At 37.7% G+C, this 27,273-nt stretch overlaps 1 protein-coding gene across 1 annotated transcript; it reads right to left on the reverse strand.

Moving 5' to 3' along the window:
* Positions 1-27,273, reverse strand: LOC120539464 (aldo-keto reductase family 1 member B1-like). Its single transcript, XM_039769538.1, has 10 exons — positions 27,004-27,273; positions 24,482-24,649; positions 22,330-22,446; positions 20,909-20,986; positions 19,897-20,019; positions 18,037-18,143; positions 14,795-14,876; positions 11,783-11,866; positions 5,153-5,235; positions 1-265 (listed from the first exon to the last, which is right to left on the reverse strand). Exons 1-10 carry the CDS (start codon positions 27,067-27,069, stop codon positions 223-225), a joined length of 951 nt encoding a protein of 316 aa, XP_039625472.1. The 5' UTR covers positions 27,070-27,273; the 3' UTR covers positions 1-222.

Here is a 27,273-nt window from a genome sequence, read left to right on the forward strand (position 1 = left end):
AAAGGCACTACCAACACTTTTTAAACAGCTTTATTCAAAGCTTATATTCACAAAAGCTCACTGGTCAACTGAACAAGAAAACAGAAGAGGAAAATAAGAAACTACTTCCACACATAAAACGAACAGCTTGATCTGTGCGATAAGGAGAATACCAGATGGTATTCTACCCCTGTTTTGGGTTGGAGTGTGCAATAACATCTTCCAATCATGTGTTCAGTCCCCTCAATATTCTTCATTAAAAGGATAATCCTTGTGTTCCACACCCCTGAAGGGAGAAAAAAAACAACAAAAAAAACTTATTCAGGTAGATCAAAGCTTGAAGCTCAGATTACAATTGTATGAAAGAATAACAGTGACCAACAGTATTAGAAATATACATAGAAGGTATGCAACTTGTGCTTTCAAACTTTAAAGGTGTTATTTAGGAAGACATTGGATCAATATTTTTGTAGCAATGCATAAGCTTCAGTTTACCTGGGAGGTGAAAAAGCAATGATAACAGAAAACCTATCTATGCAGAATGTGGAACCCTTTAATACTGTAAAAGTTAATCATTGTTCCCGACAGTCCTTTTAGAATACCATATTACCACTTTACAAATCAGTTAAAGCTGCATACAGCTGCAAATTGAGTTCTTGCAATAGTTCAAAGTAAATTACACAGAACAATTGCAGCATTATGGTATGTGGCATCCTCTACCAGAATTATCCATTGTTCAGGGAACTTACTCAATATCTAACCAAATACCATTTATTACATGGTATTCTCTCCCTCTTTTTGGCTGGACAGTGAGCTTTAAATGTTACTGCTGGATATAGAACTATATTCAAGTTAATGAATTATTGCACTTAGGGATTCACCAAGTGTGGCACAAAGATATATAAAGCTTGAGCCCCCCTGTGTAGTTCCACCAGAAGGCATCACAAAAGTGCATACCTAAACAAGATCTTAGTCACCACAAAACAACATTTGCCTTTAAATACCTTACTATTTAATTTAATTTAACAGTAAATACATGCATTTCAAAATCTGATTACAGATTTAAAAACAGCACATATGACATACACAGTACACAAAGCTGGAATTTTCAAAGCCAAAATATTAATAATTACAAGGCCTCAGGCAATAGATTGTCCATGTTAGACCATGAACAGGAACCAAAAATCAAGAGCCCTAAATAAGTGGCATAATCTTGCAGTATTTCAGTTGAAAAAAATCCTTTAAATAGATGCTTCTTTGGAGAAAAGTAAATGTAAACTAAAGTTAAAATTATACAAGGAAAAAAAAAAAAAAACATTAAGGGTAAGACTGGCTGTTCTTCTCTGAAGTTGCTTTTACAAAGCAATTAACTTACAAGCCGATCTAAATTAGTTGCTATTTGCTGTACAGCACAAACCTATGAAGCCCTTCTTCACGGATTTAATATCCACAGAGTGGGTGTCTCAAACTGGGATTAAATTCTATGTAGAGACAAGCAGATAAGGGCAGCATGGTAGCACTGCTGCCTCGCAGTAAGGAGACCTGGGTTCACTTTCTGGGTCCTCCCTGTGTGGAGTTTGCATGTTCTGCTCGTGTCTGCATGGGTTTCCTCCAGGTGCTCTGGTTTCCTCCCACAGTCCAAAGATATGCAGGTTAGGTGCATTGGAAATCCTAAATTGTCCCTTGTGTGTGTGTGCCCTGTGGTGGGTTGGCACCCTGGCTGGGATTTGTTCCTGCCTTGCGCCCTGTATTGGCTGGTGTTAGGATATAGTGGGTTGGACAATGACTGACAAGCAGATACTTGTAAATGAAATGTAAAGCCAAGGGTTTTGTTGTACTATACAGGAACCAGCTTTTCAAGTATTTCAAACTATTCTCTCCTTAAATAATGACTCTTAAAACTTGACAATATTTTAAATGTCTTTAGATTAGAACTGATTATATACAACACATTTAGTTTTCCTTAAAATTCAGGTTATAATAAAACCACTGCTGGGGAAGAACACAACTCTGCATCTTCTTCACAAAAGGTAGATGACATATTAACCAAAAACTTATTTAAATACTGCCCACTACATGTTACATCTGTATTTTAATAAGAAAGCATGAAAACTTGGAGTGCATATCAATGAGTATAAAAAGGAAAAGAAAAAAAAAATCCACACAAACTCAGTATTACTATTTAGCAGATAGTCTATCCAATGTCCCACAAATGGCTGGTGTCTAACTCAGCACAAACCCAGAGAAAAAACCTTTTGAGTTGCACAGATTCCATCATTGCAGCCTTTAGTTAAGAAGCAGCCCATCTGGCAAACAGGCAGCGACTCAGGTTTGTGCTTTCTCCAGCGAAATGGATACTCTGTTCTTTATAATAAGCTTTACTCAGAGTAATGTAGTAATCAGTTTATTTCTGAAATTTAATGCATATTGAACGCAAATAGGGTCATTTTCACCACATTACCTTAGTATTTACCCATTTTAATATCTTTGCTACATTTCCACCAATATCCTTCAATACTGTTTGGAAGTTGGAAAGGAAACAAAATAGGCAGCTTAAAGAAATTCCTTTAGCTGTTTAATAAATGAAAATTCATGCATCTGCATGTGGCACATCACTAATAGACTGCTACATTTAAAACATAAAACTGAATAGTACATTTTATTAACACTAGAATTACCAGAGCCTACGAAAAAACTCTTAAATCCGTCCCACCTTAAATCGCTTCTTAAAATCGTTCACAGCTCTCCACCAGCGTCTTTTGTCATCTAAATGTGCTGTTAAAGTCAGGCTGCAAGCAGCAGGCTATTCCATCCCCCCACCGACTTGGAACATGCACAAACTTCTCCCAGCTCATGCCTTGAATGATTTTCTGGGAGTGAAGTGGAGTTTTAGAGTGGAAATAGATCGTTGTTTGGAACACATGCATTTCATGTCTGTTCCGTTTCTACAGTAATCTGTGTAAACACATTGTGAAAACAGAAATGTTTTTTATATCCTAATAGTAGATGAAAAAATGTAGGCATAAACTATATAATGTATGAAGCCTGAAGTCCAAATGTCAAATAAATACTTTCACAAAAGGTACAAATCTAACACAACAATTGCGATTTTATTCAAAAATAAAACTGCAGAAACAAAAAGCCGCCTTAACATGCGACATTGACACCTGTTTATTATGACTGCCTCCGTGGAGCAATAGAATCAGCTGCCGCCTGGGAATCAAAAGGTCGCGAGTTCGATCCTGCACCACTCTGTTTTGAGAAGTAAACTGCTCTTAGTCTTACTATTTTAGAATACAAACAATCATTTGATTTCAGTCTGTAACAGCCGGTGTAATTTATGATACTTGTAAAGGTTAGCTTTGGTTTTTTTTTTTTAGTCAGTTTTATTATGTCAGCTGCGTTCACGAGCCCAAACACACCCCACCCCCGCATCTGACACTGCTGTTTTCACATAGACGTGCTATAGCAGAGATAAACTCAGCTCCCTTCTAAATCAGAGCAAGAATGCACATACCATTGCTTGCATACTAAAGTGTCAGCAGGCACTTTGTGGCATTACATACAGTTTTGAGCATGCCCTCTGCACACTATTTGTGACTTTAGGCAGTAAGTAAATAAATAAAAAGGTAAATCGTGTCATAAAATGATTTCTTCAAAATGTCACATATTTTGTCTCTCTTTTTTTAAAATGTGCGTTGGTCACCGCCAGCATGTTGTAGCACACAGCATCTGGCCACCTGCATGTTCTTGCGTGCACTGAATAAGAGACAAATATACAGTCTGACAGAGAATCAGAAAAAGCAAACATTTAGAAATGCCATATTTTTACAGCTGATCGGACGCTGTTCGTTTTCAAATAATATTGCATTACTCTCTATGCTGTGGTTTCTATTACACACCTGAAAGAAAGAGACAATATATGTGAAAACATCATCGCACAAATGCCAGATGCGGGGGTGGGGTGTGTTTGGGCTCGTGAACGCAGCTGAGATAATAAAACTGACCAAAAAAAAACCAAAGTTAACCTTTACAAGTATCATAAATTACACCGGCTGTTACAGAATGAAATCAAATGTATGTTTTTATTTTAAAATAGTAAGACTAAGAGCAGTTTACTTCTCAAAGCAGAGTGGTGCAGGATCAAACACTCGACCTTTTGATTCCCAGTCAGCAGCTGATTCTATTGCACCACAGAGGCAGTCATAATAAACAGGTGTCAATGTTGCATGTTAAGGCGGCTTTTAGTTTCTGCAGTTATATTTTTGAATAGAAGCGCAATTGTTGTGTTAGATTTGTACCTTTTGTGAAAGTGTTTCTTTTATTTGGACTTCAGGCTTCATACATTATATAGTTTATGCCTACATTTTGTCATCTACTACTAGAATATAAAAAACGTTTCCGTTTTAACAATGTGTTTACACAGATTACTGTAGAAATGGAACAGACATGAAATGCGTGTGTTCCAAACAACGATCTATTATTTCCACTCTAAAACTCCACTTCACTCCCAGAAAAATCAATCAAGGCATGAGCTGGGAGAAGTTTGTGCATGTTCTAAGTCGGTGGGGGGATGGAATAGCCAGCTGCGCGCAGCCTGATTTTATCAGCACATTCAGATGACAAAAGACGCTGGTGGAGAGCTGTGAACGATTTTAAGAAGCGATTTAAGGTGGGACGGATTTACGAGTTTTTTCGTAGGCTCTGGTAATTCTAGTGTTAAACATGCCTGCATCATTTATTTCAAATAACAAAAGTATTTCTCACTTGGCTTTACCAATCAGTTAAGATAGTAATGTTCAGTTCTCATCACAAGTCATAGAGTGTTTAGGTTCCTGGACCAACATCTTAACATCTATTACCCACCTGCCTTCACCCCTCCTACCTAAATGACAGTGAATCTGTTTAGAGCTCAAATCCACGCTATTTAATCTATATCACTTAAAAATTTATAAAGTTCATATTTAGACCTTTTGGAAGCCGTATTAGACTACAGCTTGTTCAATCTGAACTTTTTTGTAAACTCTAACCGTTCATGAACATTTTGAAGACAAATCAGAATGGTCTTACCATCTGAAAGACTAGGATGTGCAGTGTCTGTAACTAATGCACATATGAATACAGGCATCTGTTGGCCCAGAACTAAATTTCTCTATTTTTTTGATAGACTTACCACTGCATTGGACATGCTCTCCAGTTTCTGTTAAAACTCAGAATTGTATCCATTTCCTCCTGGCTTAGTTCAAAGTCAAAAACCTGTGGAAAGCCAACCACAGATTATTAATACTCGATCCATGTAGAACAGACAGTCGTGCAACAGGTAGGGTTACTTTCTGATGAAAACCTTTGTGTTGTGTACATTCTCATTATGCACAGAAAGGGTGAAAAAGGAGTTTATGGCATACAGTTTTTTACACTTTCAGATGGATTAATAGTTTGTGCGTTCCATGCATTGTAGATAGATGCCATCAAGTTAAGCTGTAAAATGCTTATTAAATATGTGTCCTTTCATGATGTTGCAGCAAGCTTACATTTAATACTTGAAAAATTACAGTACTGAATTTAGAAGGATACTAGTTATAAAGGGGACAGCAAGTATACTGTATACATGATCCGTGGTAATAAGCACCAGACCAAGTATTCATGCTCTTATAAATAATTACGCTAATGTGAACGTATAAAGAAATTTCAATTAAAAAAAAAAAAATCAGCTCATTAACCTATGAAAGGAGTACAATCTCTCATTAGGGGACTTATTTTTAAAAACCCAAAGATTACAATGTAAAACTACGAACAAAGAAACAAGGCTTTTATAAAAACCATTGGCACACCTTAACTAAAAGCTTAAGTAAATGCCAACATTTGACAATAAATAAATATAAAGAAATTGTATAAGGCGAAATAAAAAAAAATATTATATATAATATATATAATATATATATATATATAATATATATATAGTCTTTGCACAATGTCTTGTTTTAGTTTTAAAAATTTTAATTCTATTTTTAAATTTATTATTTGCACGTCATGTTGTTACACTGTGGACCCTGAGCTTTGCAATTTTATCTGTCTTTATACTTGTATATGGTTGAGATGACAATAAAGTTCACTTTGACCCACCCAATCTAGATATGTAGAACCCAAATGTACAGTAAGACCTAACTTTCATGAGGGTCATTAAAAATGCTTTACAAATTATTTACAGGTCTGTTTTACAGTTCTGAACACAAAGGTGCAGCTGTTCATGAACTATAAAGGCTTGTGAAAGTTTAATAACTTTACCATGTTACTTGCAAACTGATTTCTACACTGAATGCTTCTTTACTGAATTCTGAAGCTTTCATAACCCCCAATCTTTGCTCACTTTAAAGACTGCTCTCTGACTGCTGTTCATTATGTTCCCTTTGAAGCCTTTAAAGTGACTCCTTTTAAAATCCCCAGATAACTAGACAAAGTTGCATCCTACAGGAAGACCTTTCAAATACCTTTCAAAAATATGCAAACGATCAGATGACAGCTTACTGTGTGAGAGGTTCAAATGTTCAGAACATCTTCACAGAAAAGAATCCCTGAAAGGGACTATTTTCTTCAAAAACAAATTTCTACTAAAACTGCATCAGCGTTCACATAGGTTATGAAAAACCTGACATTTTACAGAACAGTAAGTGCTTGATGTGGCTTCAAATATTTGTATTCTTGGTTTTTGTACTTTAATTTACATGATGCACTGAAGTGAAGTTTGTGTATTTGTATAAAATGCAAAAACATCTAGGAGTGTGTTCATGTCTGGCTCTGTCCACATGAAACCGGTACACTCCTAGTGTATCAATTGTTTAAATTACAATTATTCAAATAGTTTTGCCAGAAAAGTTAAATTTTTGTTCAGATCTAGCAGTGCATGATGTACACATTTTTCAAATTTTAAAAACCATTTTAAAAAGAATGGATTTAGAAATTGTACCTTGGATAAAAATTCATGCATTGTTTCCACATGTCACAAAATAAAAATGTCAATGCCGGTTGTCAATTATATCCTTGAAATTTTCACAATTATGGTGCTTCATATTGTACTCTTGCTTTGTAAAGTGAAGAAAGGTTCTGGAAATCAGTTGGGTGAAACATCCTACATTAATCCAATGTGCCTAGACCTAGGTTCTTTTGTGACTGACAGTTAATGATGGGGTTGGTAAATTTAAGTTAACCAAATGTAGACTCCTTGCTTCAAAAATAAAACTTGGGTGACCTTTTCATATTACGCAGATTTTTCGAATGCACAGAGTAAAGACTTTTACTAAACTAAAAATTTCTTTGTAATAGTAATAGCCAATTTCTTGGGAACTGAAAGGATTTACCTTATATTCTCCAATGACTGAACTGAATTTTGATTGCTATTTTTTCAGTCTCCAGTAAATCGGGTAAGAGCTTCTCACTACTGCTTTACATGTTGGGGATCTTGTTAACTGTTCTAATGCTGGAGAAGGGAGTTCCCTGTACTTTTTTTTTTATTTCAGAATCTGCCTATGGGTCCATCCCAGTCAACAGTTACTCCTCTGCCAAACAGCTGACAAATCTATAATGACTTAATTTTTTAGACTGCTGCCCCAATCAAATACATTTATATAGCACCTTTCCATGCTCAAGTCACTTTAGAGTCTCAAATAACAACAATGTATATGTAACAATGTTTTAGTTTTCTATGCAGAATATATTTGCATTTACATAAATACAGGATACACAAAGGATTTAACAGAATAAAAGACAACAAATGAGTAGAATACTAAATTCAATACTAGAAGAAAAGCCTATACAATGTGTGATATAATACACACAATTATCCAAAGCATTTGGACAGAGAAGTAAACTGAAAGAATAGGCAGAATGTTAGGTTGAGTTAAGCCTCCCTGAACCAACGACAATTGAGTCAGCTGATCCAATTAATTTCATGAGGTCATTCCAAAGTCTGGGTGCTATACAGTTGAAGACCCTGTCACCCATAGAGTGCAGGTTAGTGTGGAGGCACAATAAGACTGCCAGAATTAGTGGACCTTACTAGATGAGTAGGAGCATGGTGAGGGAGGAGGTCACTGATGTAGTCCAGTTGCCCGGCCATTTTAAAGCTTGTAGGTTAATAGAATTTTATATATTTAATCCTGTAATGTCCAGGGAACCAATGAACACAAAGCAGGATGGGCGTTATGTACTCGCTGTTAATGGTTTATGTAAGGACTCTTACATCAACTGGAGATGTGATAAAAGATTTTAAGGGGCATGTTGTATCGTGATATTTCCCTCTACTTATTTTCATCAGGAATAAGTGTACACATCAGATGCAAAATTGCAGATTTTACACACCAGAACAGAAGAGCTTACATTTCCTTAGGTTCTGCTTTAGTGCCAATTTGCAGGAGTTCAGTTTTGCTGCAATTTAATTTTCAAAAGTTCTGCTCCATCCAGGTTTTAAATTTCATGGAGAAAAGTTGTGAGTCGAGTATCATCTGTATAAAAATAACCCAGTCCAAAGCTACAAATAATTTCACCAAGGGGAAGTACCGGTATATAGATACAGAAGAGCAGAGGGTGGAGGACAGAGCCCTAAGGAACTCCGTGTGACTGGTGCCGAGATAAACCTGCTGTTGCCTAGACTAAAACTCTTGCCTATCAGTCAGATAAGACTTAAATCACTGGAAGGCCATGCCAGAGATACCTAAAATGTTCTGTTCTGGACAGTACAATGTCATGTCTGACCGTGTCAAATGCTGCACTGAGGTCTAACAGAATTAACATGTTAGTATGCTTAGAGTCAGCTGGCATAAGGAAATCATTAGTTATCAAAAGCAGAGCAGTTGTACAGTTGTGCTGCACTCTGAAACTAGACTGGAAGGGTTCCATCAGTAAATTTAAAGTTAAATAAATGGAGAGTTGGGAGGCTACAACACACTCAAAGACTTTTGACAGAAAAAGTGAGAAATGGGCCAAAAATCGTGAAGATTGTCAGGATCAAGACCAGACTTAACACTGGGTTTAAAGAAGCAATTTTAAAAGTGGTTGGCGAAAAGCCATTGTTAAGAGATGTATTTATAGTTGTAACAGCTGGGATTACAGCATGAAGGCAGGATTTAAACAGTGTGGTGGGGTCCAGTACACATTCTTATAAAAGCAGGTCATTAAAAAAAAAAAAAAAAATGCAGAAGCGACTTGTGAAAATTTAGAAAAGGAGCTGGATGGAGTGGGAAGACCGGGAAATATACATGGATGATGGATTTATTTTAGTTGATTTACATTTTTAACTTTATTACAGAAAAAAATGAAGCAATATTTTACAGGTGTTAGCAGGAGGTATCAGGGTCAAATGCACGCTGGAATAGATTAACAACAATGGAAAAAATACCTTTAAGTTATCATGCCCAGCTTCTATTATTCCTCCAGAATGCGTATTCTTTGCTGCAGTTAGTGCATCTCTGTAAGCACTTTGAGCTGTACCATGGGGTTGAATGCTTAAAGGAAACCTCCTTATGTTTTAAAGGAGCGGCTTTATTTAGTGCTGAATAAAGGGCCGAGTTATAGTAGTGAACAAGACCAGCTAGTGAGGATGAAATAGGGAAAGACTGTGGTATAGCATCTTACTGCTACACCAAAGTAGAAGCAGTTAATGACAGCCTAACTATTTATAGTCAGCTTATTCTTTTGTAAATAGTTAAAATGATAAACTTACTGTTGTGTTTTTTTTTTTTTTTTGATTGCAGCACATAAGTTAGAGCATGAGATACGTTGGAAAAGTCAACGGCATGAAGGTAGTGCTGCAGGATATCTTGGAAGTGCATGCAAATGTAACAAACATTATAGCACTTTATGGGCAGGTCAATGAGACATTGACACAACTACTGTGAGACATAAAACAGGATAGGGCGATACCCTACCACATCGCTCATGACTGGCCGCTAAAGAAGCCTACAGCCATATAAAAGGGGTGGAGAGAATGCTAGACAGCAGTATGCCTTTGGGCCGAATCAGTATTGTAACATTTAGATGTTAGCATTTAGACTGTGTACTGCTTGATGGTCAGAGAGGCCCAAATTGCTGCTATAAAGTATTGCAACAGATAAGCCAGATGTACAGATCAGGTCTAATATATAACCACCAGAGTGGGTAGGAAAATCAACATGTTGCACCAAGTCAAAACAGTCCAGCAAGGACAGGAATTAATTTTAGTTAACTTTTAGGAATGTCAATTTGGATGTTGAAATCGCCAAGAATGACAACTGTCTGGAAAAGGGAACTTAAGAGTTAATTCAGTCAGATCAGATAAAATGCATTGTATTTTGGGGGACTGTGGAGAACAAGCCCAGATATTTCTTTATTAGTTAAAGAGCCCCACACTGGACAGTCAATTGGGATTCTAACAATTACTGCAACCCCCTTTGCCTTGCTTGAGCTGTGACCCCCTCTGAAATAAACATATCCAGATAGTGTCAGCTCTGCAAGGGCTGTCAATTAATTTGGCGTTTGGTAAGTTTGTTAATCATACCTTATCAGGGCTGGAGTCTATAATGAATTCTGATAGCACTAGTGTTTTGCTATTTATTATAAATAATGCAATATTAACTAATGAGGGCCATTGTGCACAGATCCACAAACAAGGTATATTTCAGCATATTGCAAATCTGGTACACAGACAGACACTCTAATTTCTAAAGCCCTGTGTGTTGGGGGGTGCTTCCATTCACAGCCTGGCGGTGGCGGCAATGCAAATATTTCAGGTGCCGCGCAATACCAATGTCTTAGGACATTCCAGTTTGACCATTTGCTCTGTACAAACCGTTTAATATGCTGGAGATTATCACTATGGTATTTCAGCATAGTAGAAAGCCAATACTTCTCCGACAGTAGTAGAGTCTACTTAAAGCAGTGCAGTACAGCAAAGAAGGGGAGACTGGCAGGGTGGGGTGTCTCAAATAAGCAGTGATAGCATTGAAGCAAGAAACTAGTAGAAGTATAGACCGATGCCAATGGAGGATTGATCCATTTAAAAAAAAAAAAAACACACCACACACAACACACCCATATACATATAAGCATGGGAATAGCAGGTCTGATTGCCTTAGTGCTGCAAGCCGGGTGGGCATGAACATTTATTAATAATTTCTACAGTTGAGGCACATATAGAAGGCATTGACAGTGATCGAGTGTATCCATTTTAATTAAGAAAGAACATTTCCAGTTCCTAGCTCTCCAAGAAAATGTTCACAAATCAGGCATTAGGGAGGAGTGAGCAATCAAAAGAAAGTTTCATCCAGTGAGCCACAAAAAGTCCATTAAAAAAAAAAAATCCAAAATTAATGTAAAAAGTAACCAATTGCATCCATGAACTATACCTACAATAAGAGAAAGAAGTGCAAGACTCAATATGAATTTTAATGAAAATTGTTAACAGGGAGGATCAGCAGCAACACGTGTGCACTAGCATTTCCTCCACCATTATAATGAAACTGTACTGTAGAATGAATTTCATTGAAAGATCTGTACTAAAGCCGGTTTGTTAGCTTGCATTTACTCTCTTGAAGTACACTATGAATACTGAACACTACCAAGTGCATTTACACACTGGGAACATTCATTTACACTACAACAAATGGATCTACCAGACATCTTCTGCATGTCAGAGCAGGAAAAGTGTATTTCTTAGAATGGAAAAATGCATTTCTGAAAGAGTACAGGCTTCAGCAGAGAGACAGTTGTAAATAATCCATTTGTAGCTTCATGAAAGCATCCACAAGATCAAAGAAAACATAAAATTCAGTACCTGAAAGTTTTCTGCAATGCGACTGGAAGTCACAGACTTTGGAATAACAATGGTATTCCTCTGTATGTGAAAGCGAATCAAGACCTAAAAAAAGAAAATTAGCAAAAAAAAAAAAAAAAAAATTACTGCAAAAATATTGAACAGCAAATTTGATTAAGCATACCTAGCTTACATTAAAGTGTAAAAGCAGAATTCCTTTCAAGCAGGAATTTGACCTGTCAGCCAGCTACTACTATAAGTATTGTAATATCCCTTTACAATACACTTTTCTTCCTAAGAGATAACACCGGTTAAAACAAAGGTTGGTGAAAATTGCATTTATAATGGTTTTTGAATTGTATATACTAAATTCAGTCCAAGACTGAACACTTTTCAACTGAAAGCTTTATCTAAAAAGATTCTCATTTACATATTTAAAGACAATGCATTGTTTTATGAGCAACAAATCACAGTTCATGGGTTATCATTAAATTGTAGTGCCAAACTTGCTAATCTGAATTGGTGACAAGTCAAAATGATAGGGCCAGTATAAACAGTGTAAGATACACTATATAGTGCCTGACCCGGCACAGATTGGACACGGGAGGCATGTGTAAAATAAAACAAATACTTTTATTTTTCTTTGTCTGTGGGCTACGCCTTCCCCGTACCCACAGACAACATAGTCCCAAGCACACAAGCACTTTCTCTTCCTCCTTGGCACCACCACTCCTCCCAGGCAACCTTGTCCTCCTCCGCCTGACTCTGGCCACTGAGTGGTGGTTGCTGGCTCCTTTTATAGTTCACCCGGACGTGCTCCAGGTGCTTGATCCAAGTTCCAGCTGCACTTCTAGGTGTGAGGAATATGTTGCAAAATACAGGCTCAGTAGTCCCAAACAAAGTGCCCCCTGGGGGTGCTTGTGGGACCCAACAAGGCTGCACCCAATTCCAATTCCCAGGATGCCCTGCAGGAACCCAAGGCACTGCACTACCCCAGGGAGGCGGCCATGTAGCGTCCAGGGGGAGGTATTGCAATGTCCAGGGCTGCTCCCCCTGAATATCGTGTGCAGGGGCGTCCTGACTGGGTATGGACACCAGCCACCTGTCACAACAGGAGTGCAATTGAAGGTTCACTTTTAAGCAAGACTAGTCAATATGCACTTTCATAGTTTACCCTACATATTCTAGCAGGCAATATTGTACATTTAGGGGTTTATTTCAGTGATCAAGGTGTAGAACCTTCTATAAAACATGTGGAAAAGTATTCTAATGCCAAAAGTAAATGTGAGCTGAAAACAATGCATTTAGAAATGGACTATACACTATGTCCTTGCAGCTGTTAAGAATTACTGCATCTAGTAATAGAGGCAGCCAACAGTGCCCCACCCCAGTTTAGAAATTTAATAGGACAGGGGAAGTATACTGAGCACCTTGCTACCAATCCTAAAAACAAATTTAAGACTGGGACCAAGCCAATGGAGTAGCACATATTCCAACAAGACAGGCTAATATTTTTGCATTTAAAGAGCCTTTCCAGAAGAACTAAACCTCTGCCACCATTAAAAAAACCTCTCAAATGTGAAGCTACACGAATCTGTGTCAATCTGGTTTCTACTTGCATGCCTAATGCCAGGGGGGCAGGCCAGCTTAAACAGACCTCCTGTAGGAGTGCACAGAAAAGCTGTCCCGATATTGCATTTCTAAACAAACTTAATGGCCCATAAAATTAAAACTTTTGGAACTTCTCTGCACAAGCAAACAGAAAACTGACATTGCAAGAAGAACTTGGAAAAAGATTTGGAAGTTTGAAGAACTACAGAGCAGCAATATTCAAAAGGAAAGTGCCTCATGCAGTGCTTCTGTCATGATGACAGGGCAGAGCATGTTATTACTTTGCTCAAAGTAAAATTAATACTTTCATATTAGAAGAAAAAAAAAAAAATAAATCACTTACTTAAACTTCATTAAGCATTGATCTAGGGATTATTATTGTGGGGATCTCCACTGGAACTTTAGTTCAAAACTATACATGGCTCTCATGCAAACATACAGAGCAAATTGTACTTATGGGCCAAAGGACCTGGCCATAATGATGGCAGATATTTTGAGTTCATATCAAAACACTGTAGGTAGTCCACTTGCCCCAGAGTATGTTGCATCTAACTCTAAGACTAATACCGGAGGGACAGGACAAAGTCTGAAGAAGAAACTGAATTCTTAAATATCCATTATAAAACCAACAGTTTTATTATGCATTCAAAATGTAATGTGTCATCTTAGTCTTATTTGGGTTAGGTCAGGATGGAGTGCTGGATAAATTGGTCTGGGGCCCTGCTAAAAATGTTCCTGGCTAGCAAAAAGTTAAAATTGCAAGGCGCGATTTGTAAGAGATGCAGCAGAGAACAGATTAGAATCAAGGAAGTCATAGTGTAGCATTTTACACCACACACCTCCAATACAGAACAAGGTTTTGTACAACAGAGCTGACATAAGGAAGACTTAATCACAATCTCAAAATGAATGGATTTATGTTGATAACAAAGTTAAAGAAATTGAATTGTATATATAGTATTTCACCTAGTCAGACAGTCTTATGTCCCAAAAATCAACAAAGTGTCTACATGAGAAAGATTCAAAATCAGTTTTTACACCCTTCACATTTTGAACTTAATTACTTTAAATACAACTTAAAATTTGGCTCACAACTTTACATTTAACTGAGGGGAAATGAAATGAAGAGATGAAGAGGTGAAGAGATGTCCTTCAAATGAAGCAGGATTTGTTGGGAGTTTAAATGACTAAGACAAATTACAACCATTTCATTTAAAATGGAATCCCACAGGACAATGATGCAAACTGAATGCATTTGGAAGAAAATAGAGATCCGTTAGAATAAGTCATTTATCTCATATTGCAAAAAACCTTAGCTAGAAAATTAAATACATTCATGTCTCAACTACAGTTATGTCTAATAGTTATACATATTCATTAGTTTTGTTGCATCATACCTTATAGCTTCAGCATTTTACTTACTTGAGCTGGGGTCTTCTTGTGTTTTGCAGCTATGGTTTTCATTGCATCATCTTCCAATAAGGATGGATCTTCAGGTTTTGCCCTAAAAGTGAACAAGATTTAGGAGAAAAAAAAATACAGGCATACTACAGACCTAATACAGTAGTGAACACAAAGAACTAATGTAGCATAACATTAAGGACTGTATACTACCAGTAGCTAACAGATTTGTTGGACTACAGTGCTTCACACAAAGCACTATTTCATGACACATCCACCAAGTAAAATCAAATATGAAATTAGTAATGCAAAACATTTGCTTAGTTTATAGAGACTGCTGGCAATCAAGGCCTATTCCCCTGCCAAGAGGCTTGATTAAAGCCAAGTCTCACAAAAGAAAAAAAGTCCTCACTTAATCACTTTAATTATTAGAAATCCCAATACCAAGCATATATCACTGACCAAAAGCAGGTCCAGACAAATGGCATATTTTGCTTTTATCATAGCAGTACAAAGTACTCTCCCTCCAGTTATTCATACAACATTTTAATATTATAAGATGATTCACTTAAATAAAATTTGTATAAAAATGGTCTGACAGTATGCAAATTAAACTTGTAGAAGGACATTCATTGCTGTACAGTGTCGGAGACGGCTGTGGTGGCGACCCCTTACCATGTGGAGGCAACTGCCCTGGTTCCTTTGGGGGCCACGGGCACAGAGCTTAGAAGCTCAACCCTGTAGAAGCCCGTGCATTTGTAGCCCTGGACCTCGGCACTTCCGCCACATCCGGAAAGGCTGGTTAAAGACTGGGGACACCCGGAGTGCTTGCGGGTACACAGCCGGCACTTCCGCCACACTGGGGAGGGTCGGTGGGAGATTGCCGGGAAGCACCTGGAGCACATCCGGGTGCGTATAAAAGGGGCCGCCTCCCTTCATACGATGGCAAGAGACGGGAGTTGAGTGGACAGAGCTCTGGAGGCGAGAAAGAGGCGGCCTGAAGAAGTGAGGCACTGTGTTGTGACAAGGACTTTTGGAGACTTTTGTAAATATGGCGCTTCGGCTTTGTAATAAACGTGTTCTGGGTGACATTGACGTGTCTGCCTGTCTGTGGCCAGGCCAGCTTCCACAACAGCTTCATGGCCCATTTTTGGCAATTTTACCCTTCAAATTACACAAATGACAGTTTACATCTAATTTTGAGGAAGGTTCTGAAGTTTGTGATAGACAGCAAAAAAATGCTGGTGTTTTAATGAAATCCTAAAATTGACCACATGTACTCAAGGACAGGGTACAAAGTAGAATGCAGTTAAAAGATGTCATGTGAACAATTTTCAGCTAACAGGTTGAGCTTTATTGTACATGTTAATACCAGTCTTAAGAGATTTTCAATAAAACAGTTTCATAAGAAGCGGGCTAATCCTGCAATACATCTACTTCTAGCCCACTAAATCCAAGAGATTTTAACAGCTTCAAAACATTGGTATAAAGACTTAATCATTACCCGCCAACTCATTTCTCTTCTCCTTTATCAATGTGCACATGGGGCTATGGTAAAGGTGTCCTGCATGTTTAGTGTTTACATTCTGAAGTGTTAGATATTTTGTACATCACAAGCAGGGCCAGATTAACCTAATTGGGGTTTTAGGGATGGGACAAAGATGTCACTCTGGATCACCCATTTGGTGAAACACTTGGCAAGCATTGTATAGCCACAATTTCAGGGCACAAGGGGAAAGCTATGGCATCTTTCTGTCAAGGACAAATACCATAATGAATTTTAGGAACTGGTCTCATAGTGGCCAGGAAGACTCCTCATAACATCGTCATAACTAGAAATCCACCCCATAAGTTTTTTTGCTTACAAAAAAGTTTGTTTTTTTTTATATAAAAAGTTAATTTTATTGTATTAATACAAGATGAGAAGACCCACTTATCAGCTGAAGTGATCTGCCAGAGGGAAAAAAATTTGCACTCCAATTAGGTAAACATCTGACCTGTAATGCCTTGTGCCAGGTTATAAAGGCGTCTTCACAACTACCACAGAAAAGGGGATTTTTTTCAGGCTGGGTTGTAAGCTTACCATGTGCTTTACTCATTTCAAGGAAGTTGGCAAACTTAAGCTCTTGTGAATCATTCAAGGCTTTTTGGACTTGGCCATTAAAGACAAAATTAGTTCTTTACCATACATTTTCTTTTAGGTCTAATTTCCTACCAACTATAACAGCCCTTATAATAAGTATTTAATCATGTGGAATGACTGGTTTTAAGCTGCCATGGGTAAGGAATTCAAAGTACATCAAGTAGCTAGGGCTCAACTTCAAAAGGCAAGCAGGTAAATCCATAGGGGAGTTTGGAAATCACTCAACATTGGTGCTCTCAACTTTCCCACCTTTATGTTTATCTACTCTAGGAAACCATTAGAAATGATCTTCAATTTAAAACACAAAGATTTATCCATTTTTGTTTTATGAGACACTTTCCCCATCTTGATTACAGAGTGTATTTTATATATAAAAATTCTTTCAATAATGAACATATCTAAACTATACACCGCTCTACAAACTTGCAATAATTTGTTATAGCAACAAAATGCTACTGAAGCACTGCATTCCACTACACCCCACTACTACACAGGATTTTACAAAATATTTGATGTCAGTTGCTCCCTAGAATTTCCCTCAAGCTCTCCACTTTGAGAACTGCAGAGTTACATCACAAAGTCCAAATGTTTGCTCTTTTAAATTAAAGTGATACTTTATTTGAAGCAGTCAGAAATAGATTTCAACACTTGAGTTTACTTGTCAGAAACATGCCCTGCCGCCCCTAACCAGTGCATTAGCCTGGCCCTGCCAAGGATTGTTGGTTTACAGAAACAATGTAAAACCTTAGGGCAGAGGCTACTAAACACTGCAATAGCCTACCTCCTGAAACTCTAAAGTACCTTACCTTGAATGTGGTTAAGACAGAGTTGTGTTATTCCAAATTCAAAAGCAGGTTACTTCTAATCTGTGCCTTTATGCAGCTAGATCTATGTTGATTTGCAAGCTTCCAGACTGTAAAAACCAAACCATCCAAAAATGGTCTGCAGAGCATGAAGCTCCATATATTTTGAAGCTAGGGAAATTTAATGGAGAATGACAGATACCTTTGGGTTTTTGATGGGTAATATTTCTGATTTTTTGCTCTTATAACTGCTTTTTAATCATTGCAATGGTAAAATGAATGTATATCACATCTTAAAAACAAAAATTTGCCTTTACCAGGGTCTGTCAGGTGAGCCCAAGGGACTATATGCAGTGACAGAGATTCCATTTGAATGGCAATATTTTATCAGCTTCTCTTGGGTGAGATAGGGATGACATTCAATCTAAAAACCAAAGTGGTTAAAAATGCAGTTAAAGTCAAATTAAATCTTTTAGAATTTCTTATGCTAATTTTACTTAATGAAAATATTCACTGCTAAAATTTCCTACAAACTTAGTGTTGCAGTGTTTTGCACTAAACGTAGGCAATATTTTTTGTTCATGAATCATGTACTTAATATCTTCATCATTAATTAGGTCTCTGGCTACAGTATAAAGCAACCAAATACTGGAAGCATCTTAACAGAACAGTAGGATTTTTGGAATGACAATTTAGTCCCAAATACAACCAAGCACTGGCAAGTTCTTAACATATGAAATTTGATAAAGCAGTTTATGAAGTATTAAGACATTTGTGCAGAGAATCCATACACTAGAGTACAACCCTTTTCTTTACCAGAGGTTACAGGAGCTTAAATAAGTGATGGCATGAGGAGAATGTGCTTACTATTCAGCAACCAACAGAGCTGCATTACTGTTTTGCAACTTTGTTACAAGCATTTCAAAAAAGTAAGTTTTACATGGCTAAGAAAATGTACCTTGACTGTGCCATGAGTAATTCTAACAACTCAACACAAACTGATATTACAATTCTCTGAATTATCTGTAATATAAATTAACACTTCACTATTTAGTGTAACAGTCTTCAGGGCCTGCGGTGGGCTGGCGCCCTGCCTGGGGGTTGTTCCTGCCTTGCGCCCTGTGTTGGCTGGGATTGGCTCCAGCAGACCCCTCGTGACCCTGTGTTAGGATATAGTGGGTTGGACAACGACTGGCTGACTTCAGGGCTCAAATCCCATGCTAGTTCATCGTGAAGTGTTTGCACATTCTGATTGTGTCAGTGTTGGCCTTCAAATGCCTAGCAGGGGAAGGGGCAAAAAAAAAAAAAAAGAAAGCAAACAAAACCTCATGGGGCGGCACGGTGGCACAGCAGTAGAACTGCTGCCTCACAGTAAGGAGACCTGGGTTCACCTTCTAGGTTCTCCGTGCGTGGAGTTTGCATGTTCTCCCTGTGTCTGCGTGGGTTTCCTCCAGGTGCTCTGGTTTTCTCCCACAGTCCAAAGACATGCAGGTTAGGTGCATTGGTGATCCTAAATTATCCCTAGTGTGTGCGTGCCCTGTGGTGGGCTGGCACCCTGCCCGGAATTGGTTCCTGCCTTGCACCCTGTATTGGCTAGGATCGGCTCCAGCAGACCCCGCATGACCCTGTTTTGGGATATAGTGGGTTGGGTAATGACTGACTGACAAGCCTTCATTCATAAATCTTGATACTCCAATTCATGGTCAGTTAGCTGGTGTTAAACAACCTGGAGGAGGTACCAGCCCATTGCAAGGGCTAGTCCTGCACAGACCCGCACTCATAGGGCCAGTTCAGAACTGCAAAAGAGAATATTCACACCTGAAAGAGACAGGGACTGGATGCCTGGTTCAAACCCAGGTTTACAGGATCTCTGAGGAAGCAGCACCACACTAGCTAAACCAATGAGAACATCGGTTTTAGTGACAAAAACACTTTACATTTCAGATGCGAGTGTGACAGCTTAGAAATGCTCTCTCAGGGCTTCAAACTCAAAAGTTGGACATGCAGGTCTCTGTTCAGGTGTCTGTTTGGGGAGACCCAATGGTTAAATAAGCAGGTTGTGAAACTCAACAGACCATAGATCTGTGTATTTATATTTTTGCAACTAGACAAAATGTAACACTGGTTTGTATTCTCTGCACCCACAAGGAGCCAAAAATTTGTATTAATATTCTTACCTGATTGTTAGCAGGCTTATATTTCAGGCCTGGCTTATTTAGTATCGACTCAAGCTGTTTATGGTTGAAGTTGGAAACACCAATTGCCTTTACCAAACCAGCATCTACCAGCTCTTCCATACCCTTAAAAATGAAGATAACATGTAACAATTAATTTTCATGACTAACAAATTGGTTACTGTAATCATTCAGACATTTAGCTCTAAACTTTATTGTATATTTATAGAATGTCACCTTCTGTGTAACAATTATTAATACCCTATATCTCTTCTGAATGAGAGAGGGAAAAAAAATAAAAATAAAAACACACCACACACACACACACACACACACACACACAAAAACAGAATATTTGCTGCTCTGAAACCTACTGCGAGCTCAAAATGACATTTGTAAATTGCAGTACCATTAAAATGACAACAGACTGCATATTTACATTCTTTGCTATATTTGTACTTCCAGGTGTCTTGACTTCATTTTGGTGTTCACTGTACAGCATAGTGTTACTTAATAACCTGAAATATTGAGAAATTTCATTTAAACCAGTCATTAGATTTACAGTCTAACTCCTCTGAGTAAAGGCCACACTACCTATGCCCAAAACCAAACACTAAAGTAAAATATGAAAGTTCAGACAAGAAATTTTGCTTGGTGACAGTGAACCTACATTTTCAAGTTTTATGTATATTGTAACTTATGCCAGGGCTGTCACCAATTGTCTACATAACAGCTTAGAAAAGCTGGACTACTTTTCCTTGATTTCCTATTACATTATAGAACCAGCCAGAATCATTTGTTTTGAGTGAATACAAGTAAACAAAAAGCATTAATCTGAAAGGTATATAAAACCTTCTCAGTACTTCTAAACAGTTTTGACAGCCTCTGAATAAAAATTTAATAAACCAAGTTTTCTAGAAAAATATATTTTTACCTTATTTAATCCAAAGCACCTATAAGTAATGCAAATCTGCTATTCCTTTTTTTTTTTTTTTTTTATATATATATACAGTACCTCCCAGGTATCCAGGAAATTGGTGTTGCTTGGCAGAACTAAACCTTTCTTATCCAATGGGAAGCCGACATCACCTGCCTAAGACAGTGAAAACATCACTTAAAAGCCACCAAACAAATTGTATTAAAATACATGTTTTGCACTAAGATGTGAAATAATCAGCACAGTACCCAAAGTTTTACTGCAAAGCCAAATTAAGTAATCTAGAAACAGGGTGCTTAATATAATTCTCCATTTGTTCTGGTTTGGAAGGAGCTTTAGAAGCCATGGTTTAGATTAGCTGCGGTGGGCTGCAGCCCTCCCTGGGGTTTGTTTCCTGCCTTGTGCCCTGTGTTGGTTGGGATTGGCTCCAGCCGATCCCCGTGACCCTGTAGTTAGGATCTAGTGGGTTGGATAATGGATCGTTTAGATTAGATAAACTTTAACCCCCAAGAGGAAAGTCAGAATTAAACAGCACCAGAAACAAAAACAAGAATACAGACTCATAAAATAGAGTCAGTCAATTTAAACAGTATACTGTGCATATTTTTCAAAATGATTCAAGTCTTTTCTTTCCAATTTAAGAAGGATAAAGCTTCCTTTCCTTACCCACTACACAGTTTAAATATTGCAATCACTGTAAAAAGCATAGGTGCACATCAGATATTAAAGAGCATATCAATTACAAAGGAAGCCAATAATGGAACCAGATGAAGGAAAAAAAAAAAAAAACCACCACACACACACGCAAATGACAAACACTTCCTAGAGGAAGAGGTGAGTAAGAAAGTTTAAACTAGGATGGACAGCCACTAGTGTAGTTAATGAAGTATACTTGGAAATACTCAGTAAACATGCCATCCAGTCAAGGGGCAAGATAAATGGATGACCCCAACATTAAAGCAGGATATATTGCATATAAACCTATTTCACAGTTCAGAACCAATAGAATTATGGAATAAGCCAAATTCTCCTCTTGCAGTAAATACCAAAAACGGAAGTTTGCCAGAGAAGACTTTAGGATAAGGGTTTCATTTTAAGTTGGAGGATGTACAATACAGTAAGAGTTTCTTTTCATAGATGTGAATTAAAGGGCCTATGTTATTAGCAGAAATCTCAGACATGATTATTTCAGGCTTTAATACTTTTCATTAGAAATTTTTAAACTTAATGTGAAGGAGATGCCAATGACAGTGAAGCCAACAGTTAATCACTGAATAGTCAAAAACATGCAGGGTTATATGAAATTTTAACTTCTGAATCTATGTTTACACAATCTTCAAATACTGTATGTACTGTGACAATTTGATGTTGGTGGAAATAATGCTGCTTATGTTACCATAAAGTGTTTAACATAGTTTTAGAACACTGATTAACCAAGCGCCTTCATATATTTTGTAAAGCTTTACTATAAAAACGCCAGATGAAAGAAAAGAACTTACTTTAAATCCCATGGGCCAGTGAATAAGGTACAGATCTAAATAGTCCAGCTTTAAGTCAGACAGAGTCTTCTGGCAAGTCTTTTTCACAACTGACTTCTCATGGAAAGTGCACCAGAGCTATAAGAAAATATTACCAGACAGACATTAAGAAACTTTAAAACACTAACTAACTAACTAACTAAATAAATAAACACACACCCTTTTCCCAATGACCCTCTCCCATAGACTTGTTAAATACTGGTAGGTAGCTTCATCCAGATCTTTAACATACCAAATCTGATTGTGGTCTTTTGTGAACTCCACATTAGAAGCCATTGCAACTTTGTGAACTTGTGCTTTTACAGAGGGCACATAAAAAGAATTTCATTGTACATTACATACAGCAGTACCCCACATTTTGTAATGAACAGCATTGTTATATTTATTCTGCTTGTTAAATGCACAAGTCTTGATCCAATCTCTTGCCTTAAATGTGTCAGTAGGGATTTTCTTCCAGTTTCAACATGCTACAACTGTTGTAAATCTGGCAAGTCTGAATGAAGAATCAATTATAATCTGTTTAAATTTTCCCAGTTCACTAACTCATTCAAACCTTTTAATCAGTTTAGCAAAATATGAAATTACTACACAGTATAAGGCTCCCGCCAGCACAGAGCAGAAGCAGATAAGATAAAAACTGAGATCGAAGACGTTTTGGTCAGAACCCACAAAAATCAGAATCTGGAACAAACTGCGAAGTCAGTACTCAGATTGAGGAAACTTCCTTTTTAACCCAAATATGCATTGCACTATTACTACAAGTTCAGAGTTTAAATATCCAAAAGTGATCAGCACGCACAGTGAAACTTAGGCTTTGTTGGGTGTCAAGGAACTAGAACTGAATCTGGGATTTTAGAACTTTTAGATCCTCAATGACAATAGTCCACGAGTATTATACTTTAACCAGTCAGTCAATCAGTCAGTCATTATCCAACCCTCTATATCCTAACAAATGGTCACGGGGGTCTGCTGGAGCCAATCCCAACCAACACAGGGCGCAAGGCAGGAACAAACCCTGGGCAGGGCGCCAGCCCACCACAGGGCACACACACGAGACAATTTAGGATCGCCAATGTACCTAACCTGCATGTCTTTGGACTGTGGGAGGAAACCCACGCAGACATGGGGAGAACATGCAAACTCTACACAGGGAGGACCCAGGAAGCGAACCCTTATTGCGAGGCAGCAGCGCTACCACCGCACCACCATGCCACCCATACTTTAACCAAACAGTATTAATTTATCAAAATCATTTGCAGGCAAGAAAGAAACTTTACACAAGTTAATTGGGTATATGGAATCCATTTTTAAATGAATGGAGCTTCACATGTTTGTTGTGGGGGCACATACACACTTTAACTCTGGCCATTCCACAAATATAACAGCTACAAAGTATCCCACACTTTATAGCTTATGTAAGAATTAAATCTTGTGTATCATGGAGCCGAGAGAGATAATGTATTACCTGTTGGTTAGATATGCAAGCAAGAATTTCACCATGCACAACAATATACCACTACTACCACTTCCATCTACTAATAACTTCTGTGATTGAAAAGCGAACACAAACATTGCATATCAAGCACTTCTAATTACCAAGATTAATGTGGGATATTCATCATTTTTAACACAACATGTTTAAAACGTCTGAAGAGCTTACCTGAAATTCATACGTTTTCAAGTTGTTTATATAGCAAACAAAAACCTGTTTATTCAATGGAAGATTTCTCATTTACAGAAGGAACCAATAAATCATGAAGGACTGCTTGGTAACCTTAAGATATGTGCATTAAAATCTGTCCCAGAAAGCATGCAAACAGTCTGGTATCATTTGCCAGAAGATAACAGTAATTGTGCAGGAAGATCAGAGTCGTTAATAAAACTGATTTTCTAAAGGATTATGTTCTACATGCCCTGAATAAAAGGGAGCTTAATGCCAGGAATATTCTGTGCCGCCTTCACCATCCTTTGTAGTCCTTTGCAGTTCTAAGCAGGTGCTATACAAGAATATACCGATTTTTAATCTGTACTACAGGATATTCCAATTCACAAAACAGTACCACATTATCAGTCTGCAAATTCTCACCATGACCAAACTATGGCATTACAGTACCTTGCTGACAACAAAGAGGTCTTCCCTCTTTACAACTCCTTCTTTGAACTTCTCTGCAATGGCATCCCCAATCTCGCTTTCATTTTCATAGATATATGCACCATCGATATGACGGTATCCTGCGTCAATGGCTGCTTTCACTGCATCTTTGACTTTGTTAGGAGCTGACTGAAATAAGGATCAATACAATAAGATAAAGTTACACATTGTAAATTGACTGAGGTATTACATTTATTTAATGTAGACTTGTACTTTAACAGCAAGCATGTTAACCTGGAAAAAAGTAGGTTAGAGAGTCTGTTAAGCAGTTACTGGTTGACAAATAAGTGTTCAGATTAGTGTGAAATACCCAGTGTTCAATTGTCCACCACAGCCCTGCTTCTGTGGACTTTGTGCATGCTCTCCATGTCAGATGATTTCCCTCAGGATTCATATTTGCCTCCCACTTCTAAAAGATGTGCATTAGATTATTTGGAATTTGTATAGCACTCATCACCAAAGACAGATGGACAGCACAATAAACTCAGAGCTATAAAGGCAAACTGCACAAACATACGTACACATTAGAATAAATTCAACCAGTAAATAATGAGCAATTTCAAATGACCCTCAACCTTGAATTGAATTAGGAAAGGGATAAAGGACTTGAATACAAAGAGAAACATGAGACAAGGATTATAAGTGTGAGCAAAAAGAAAAAATCCACACACAACCATTAACTGGCAGGAAGTGTTGACTGGCCAAGATGTTACATATCCCAACTAGATGAATATCTACTGTAAGTACTGTATTTATAAAAATCCATTGTTCATTAAAATGCAGAAGAAGTGTAGACTATTGAAAGCATGTATATAGCATTTATGTTCCTCCCAAAAAATACGTAACCTCAGTCATCACATTCAACAGTTTGAGGTCTAAGCAATCTAGATAAGAGAACTGAGAAAGACACAGATATAACATGACAAAGCAGAAACACAACACCAAACAATTATAAAAACAGTTAATTCAACAAGTACTAAACACTAACTGGGATGGAATTTTCCTCAAAATCCTATACATTTAGTCACTGCAGGGTCCCTACTTAGGCCTGCCTCTGGATCCAAAACCTGACAAAGGCAGACCCCATACAGCATTGATGGTAATATTCCAAAAATAGCCACACTGTAATTAGAAACCTGTCTGCGTTAGGTTTAGGGGATGATCATAAGCTGAACATGTTTTAAAAATAAAGCAAAGGCTTTGTGAAAATGTTCATAGCATTAGACAGTTATTCATTCACCAGAGCAATTTTTTGTCTGAAGCTTTTCTCAGTTATTAAAATTATAAAGGAACACCATAAAAACCTTGTACCAGAAACTCTGAAAGAGATGCTGCTTTCATTTTTAATTCCCCAATTACCATAAATACATATTTGGTACTGTAGTACTTTGTTATCTGTGAAATAACTTCAAAAAGTGAATCACTCTGTGCAATAAAAATATACCGTTAAATAAAAATAAAATAAAAACACCCCACCCAAACATTACAAAGGAGAAGTACACCATGTGATATTTTATTGCAAACTCCAAACCAGAATAGAGGAAGACGGCTAGGAGGTTTGGGGAATGCCAGACAGGGTTTAGTTTTATAGAGTTGAAGAATGAAGTATTTAAATTAAAATGAAGATATTGTAACACTGAAGACTGGTAGAACTAACTACCACTCCTTTGATACATCTCTCCATTTCTAATAATTTAATCAACTCTGGAGCTTTCTGCTCATGGGTACATTTTCATTTATCCCTAGCTTTACTTACAATTGCACATCTGGAGTTATATGTGATCCCATCATATTCCAATGTGTTCAATTCTGATGACAACTACAAAAAGCTATAAATACAGTACATGCTAACTGCAGCTGGATTGAAACTACAGTTTGACATCTTTAGGAGGCGCCAGACAAGGGCAGAGATCGACTATTAAGAGCATCTGAGGAGATCAGTGAATGAAGGAAAGCCCCCCTTCCAGACTGTGCGGGTCACTGACCAGTTTATAACGAGGTTTAGAACAGTCGATGAGATGAAAACCTAAGATCCCACGGGAATCAGATAAGCCTCAACTTGAGGTTACGACACTCGCTTCCAAATATTTAGCGTTCACATGAGGGCAGCTTTAGCTAATATTATATAACGTTGCTTTATCACCACTGATCCTTCTGGGCGGAAAAAATTTAACCCTACAGCGAGGTATGGATGAAACCGTATTTTCGTTACGATCTTAAAAAGGTGCAGCGCGCATTAACGGAAATGAACGTAAAATAGCAAATTCGCTTATTGCTTTGTTCAAGTTCATAGACCATCTAGGGGGCCCCTGTACCCGCTTTTCGTTTTGCCCAAAACAGTGCTGGCTGCAGCTGGATACTTCTCGTTTTATTTGACATCAGCCAGTCTGTCACGTTCTACGCTGAAATCAGAGACTCTTAATCGGGTGCGGCCCCCATTCATGTTGCTCCCTAAAAATACTAGTTGCATTAACAAGTCTTACCTTCCAAGTCCCCAACCCTATAATTGGCATCTTGGCACCGGTGTTCAGTTGTACATGCGTCCCCATTGTGTTTTCGTAACTTCAACTGAAAAAACAAAGCTGTTCCCAAACTCCGAGGAGCGAATTTAAATACCGACTGTGGCATGAAAAGCAAAAAAAAAAGGTGACGAGCTGTTTGATTGGGTAAAATTAATACCAATCAACACGTTATTCTACGCGACATCTATCTACGTCATCATATTGCGTTTGTAGTCAACAGCTGCATAACTT

This window comes from Polypterus senegalus, chromosome 11 (assembly GCF_016835505.1).
Source record: "Polypterus senegalus isolate Bchr_013 chromosome 11, ASM1683550v1, whole genome shotgun sequence".
Lineage (NCBI taxonomy): Eukaryota > Metazoa > Chordata > Cladistia > Polypteriformes > Polypteridae > Polypterus > Polypterus senegalus.

Coding starts and splice junctions, on each gene's coding strand:
- LOC120539464 (XM_039769538.1), bottom strand. CDS start 27,069: ATGGGGACGCATGTACAACTGAACACCGGTGCCAAGATGCCAATTATA. Junction 20,020..20,908: donor ATTTCCTGGATACCTGGGAG/GTACTGTATATA, acceptor TTCATTTTTAAG/GGTATGGAAGAGCTGGTAGA. Junction 5,236..11,782: donor GCATTGCAGAAAACTTTCAG/GTACTGAATTTT, acceptor GGCTTTCCACAG/GTTTTTGACTTTGAACTAAG.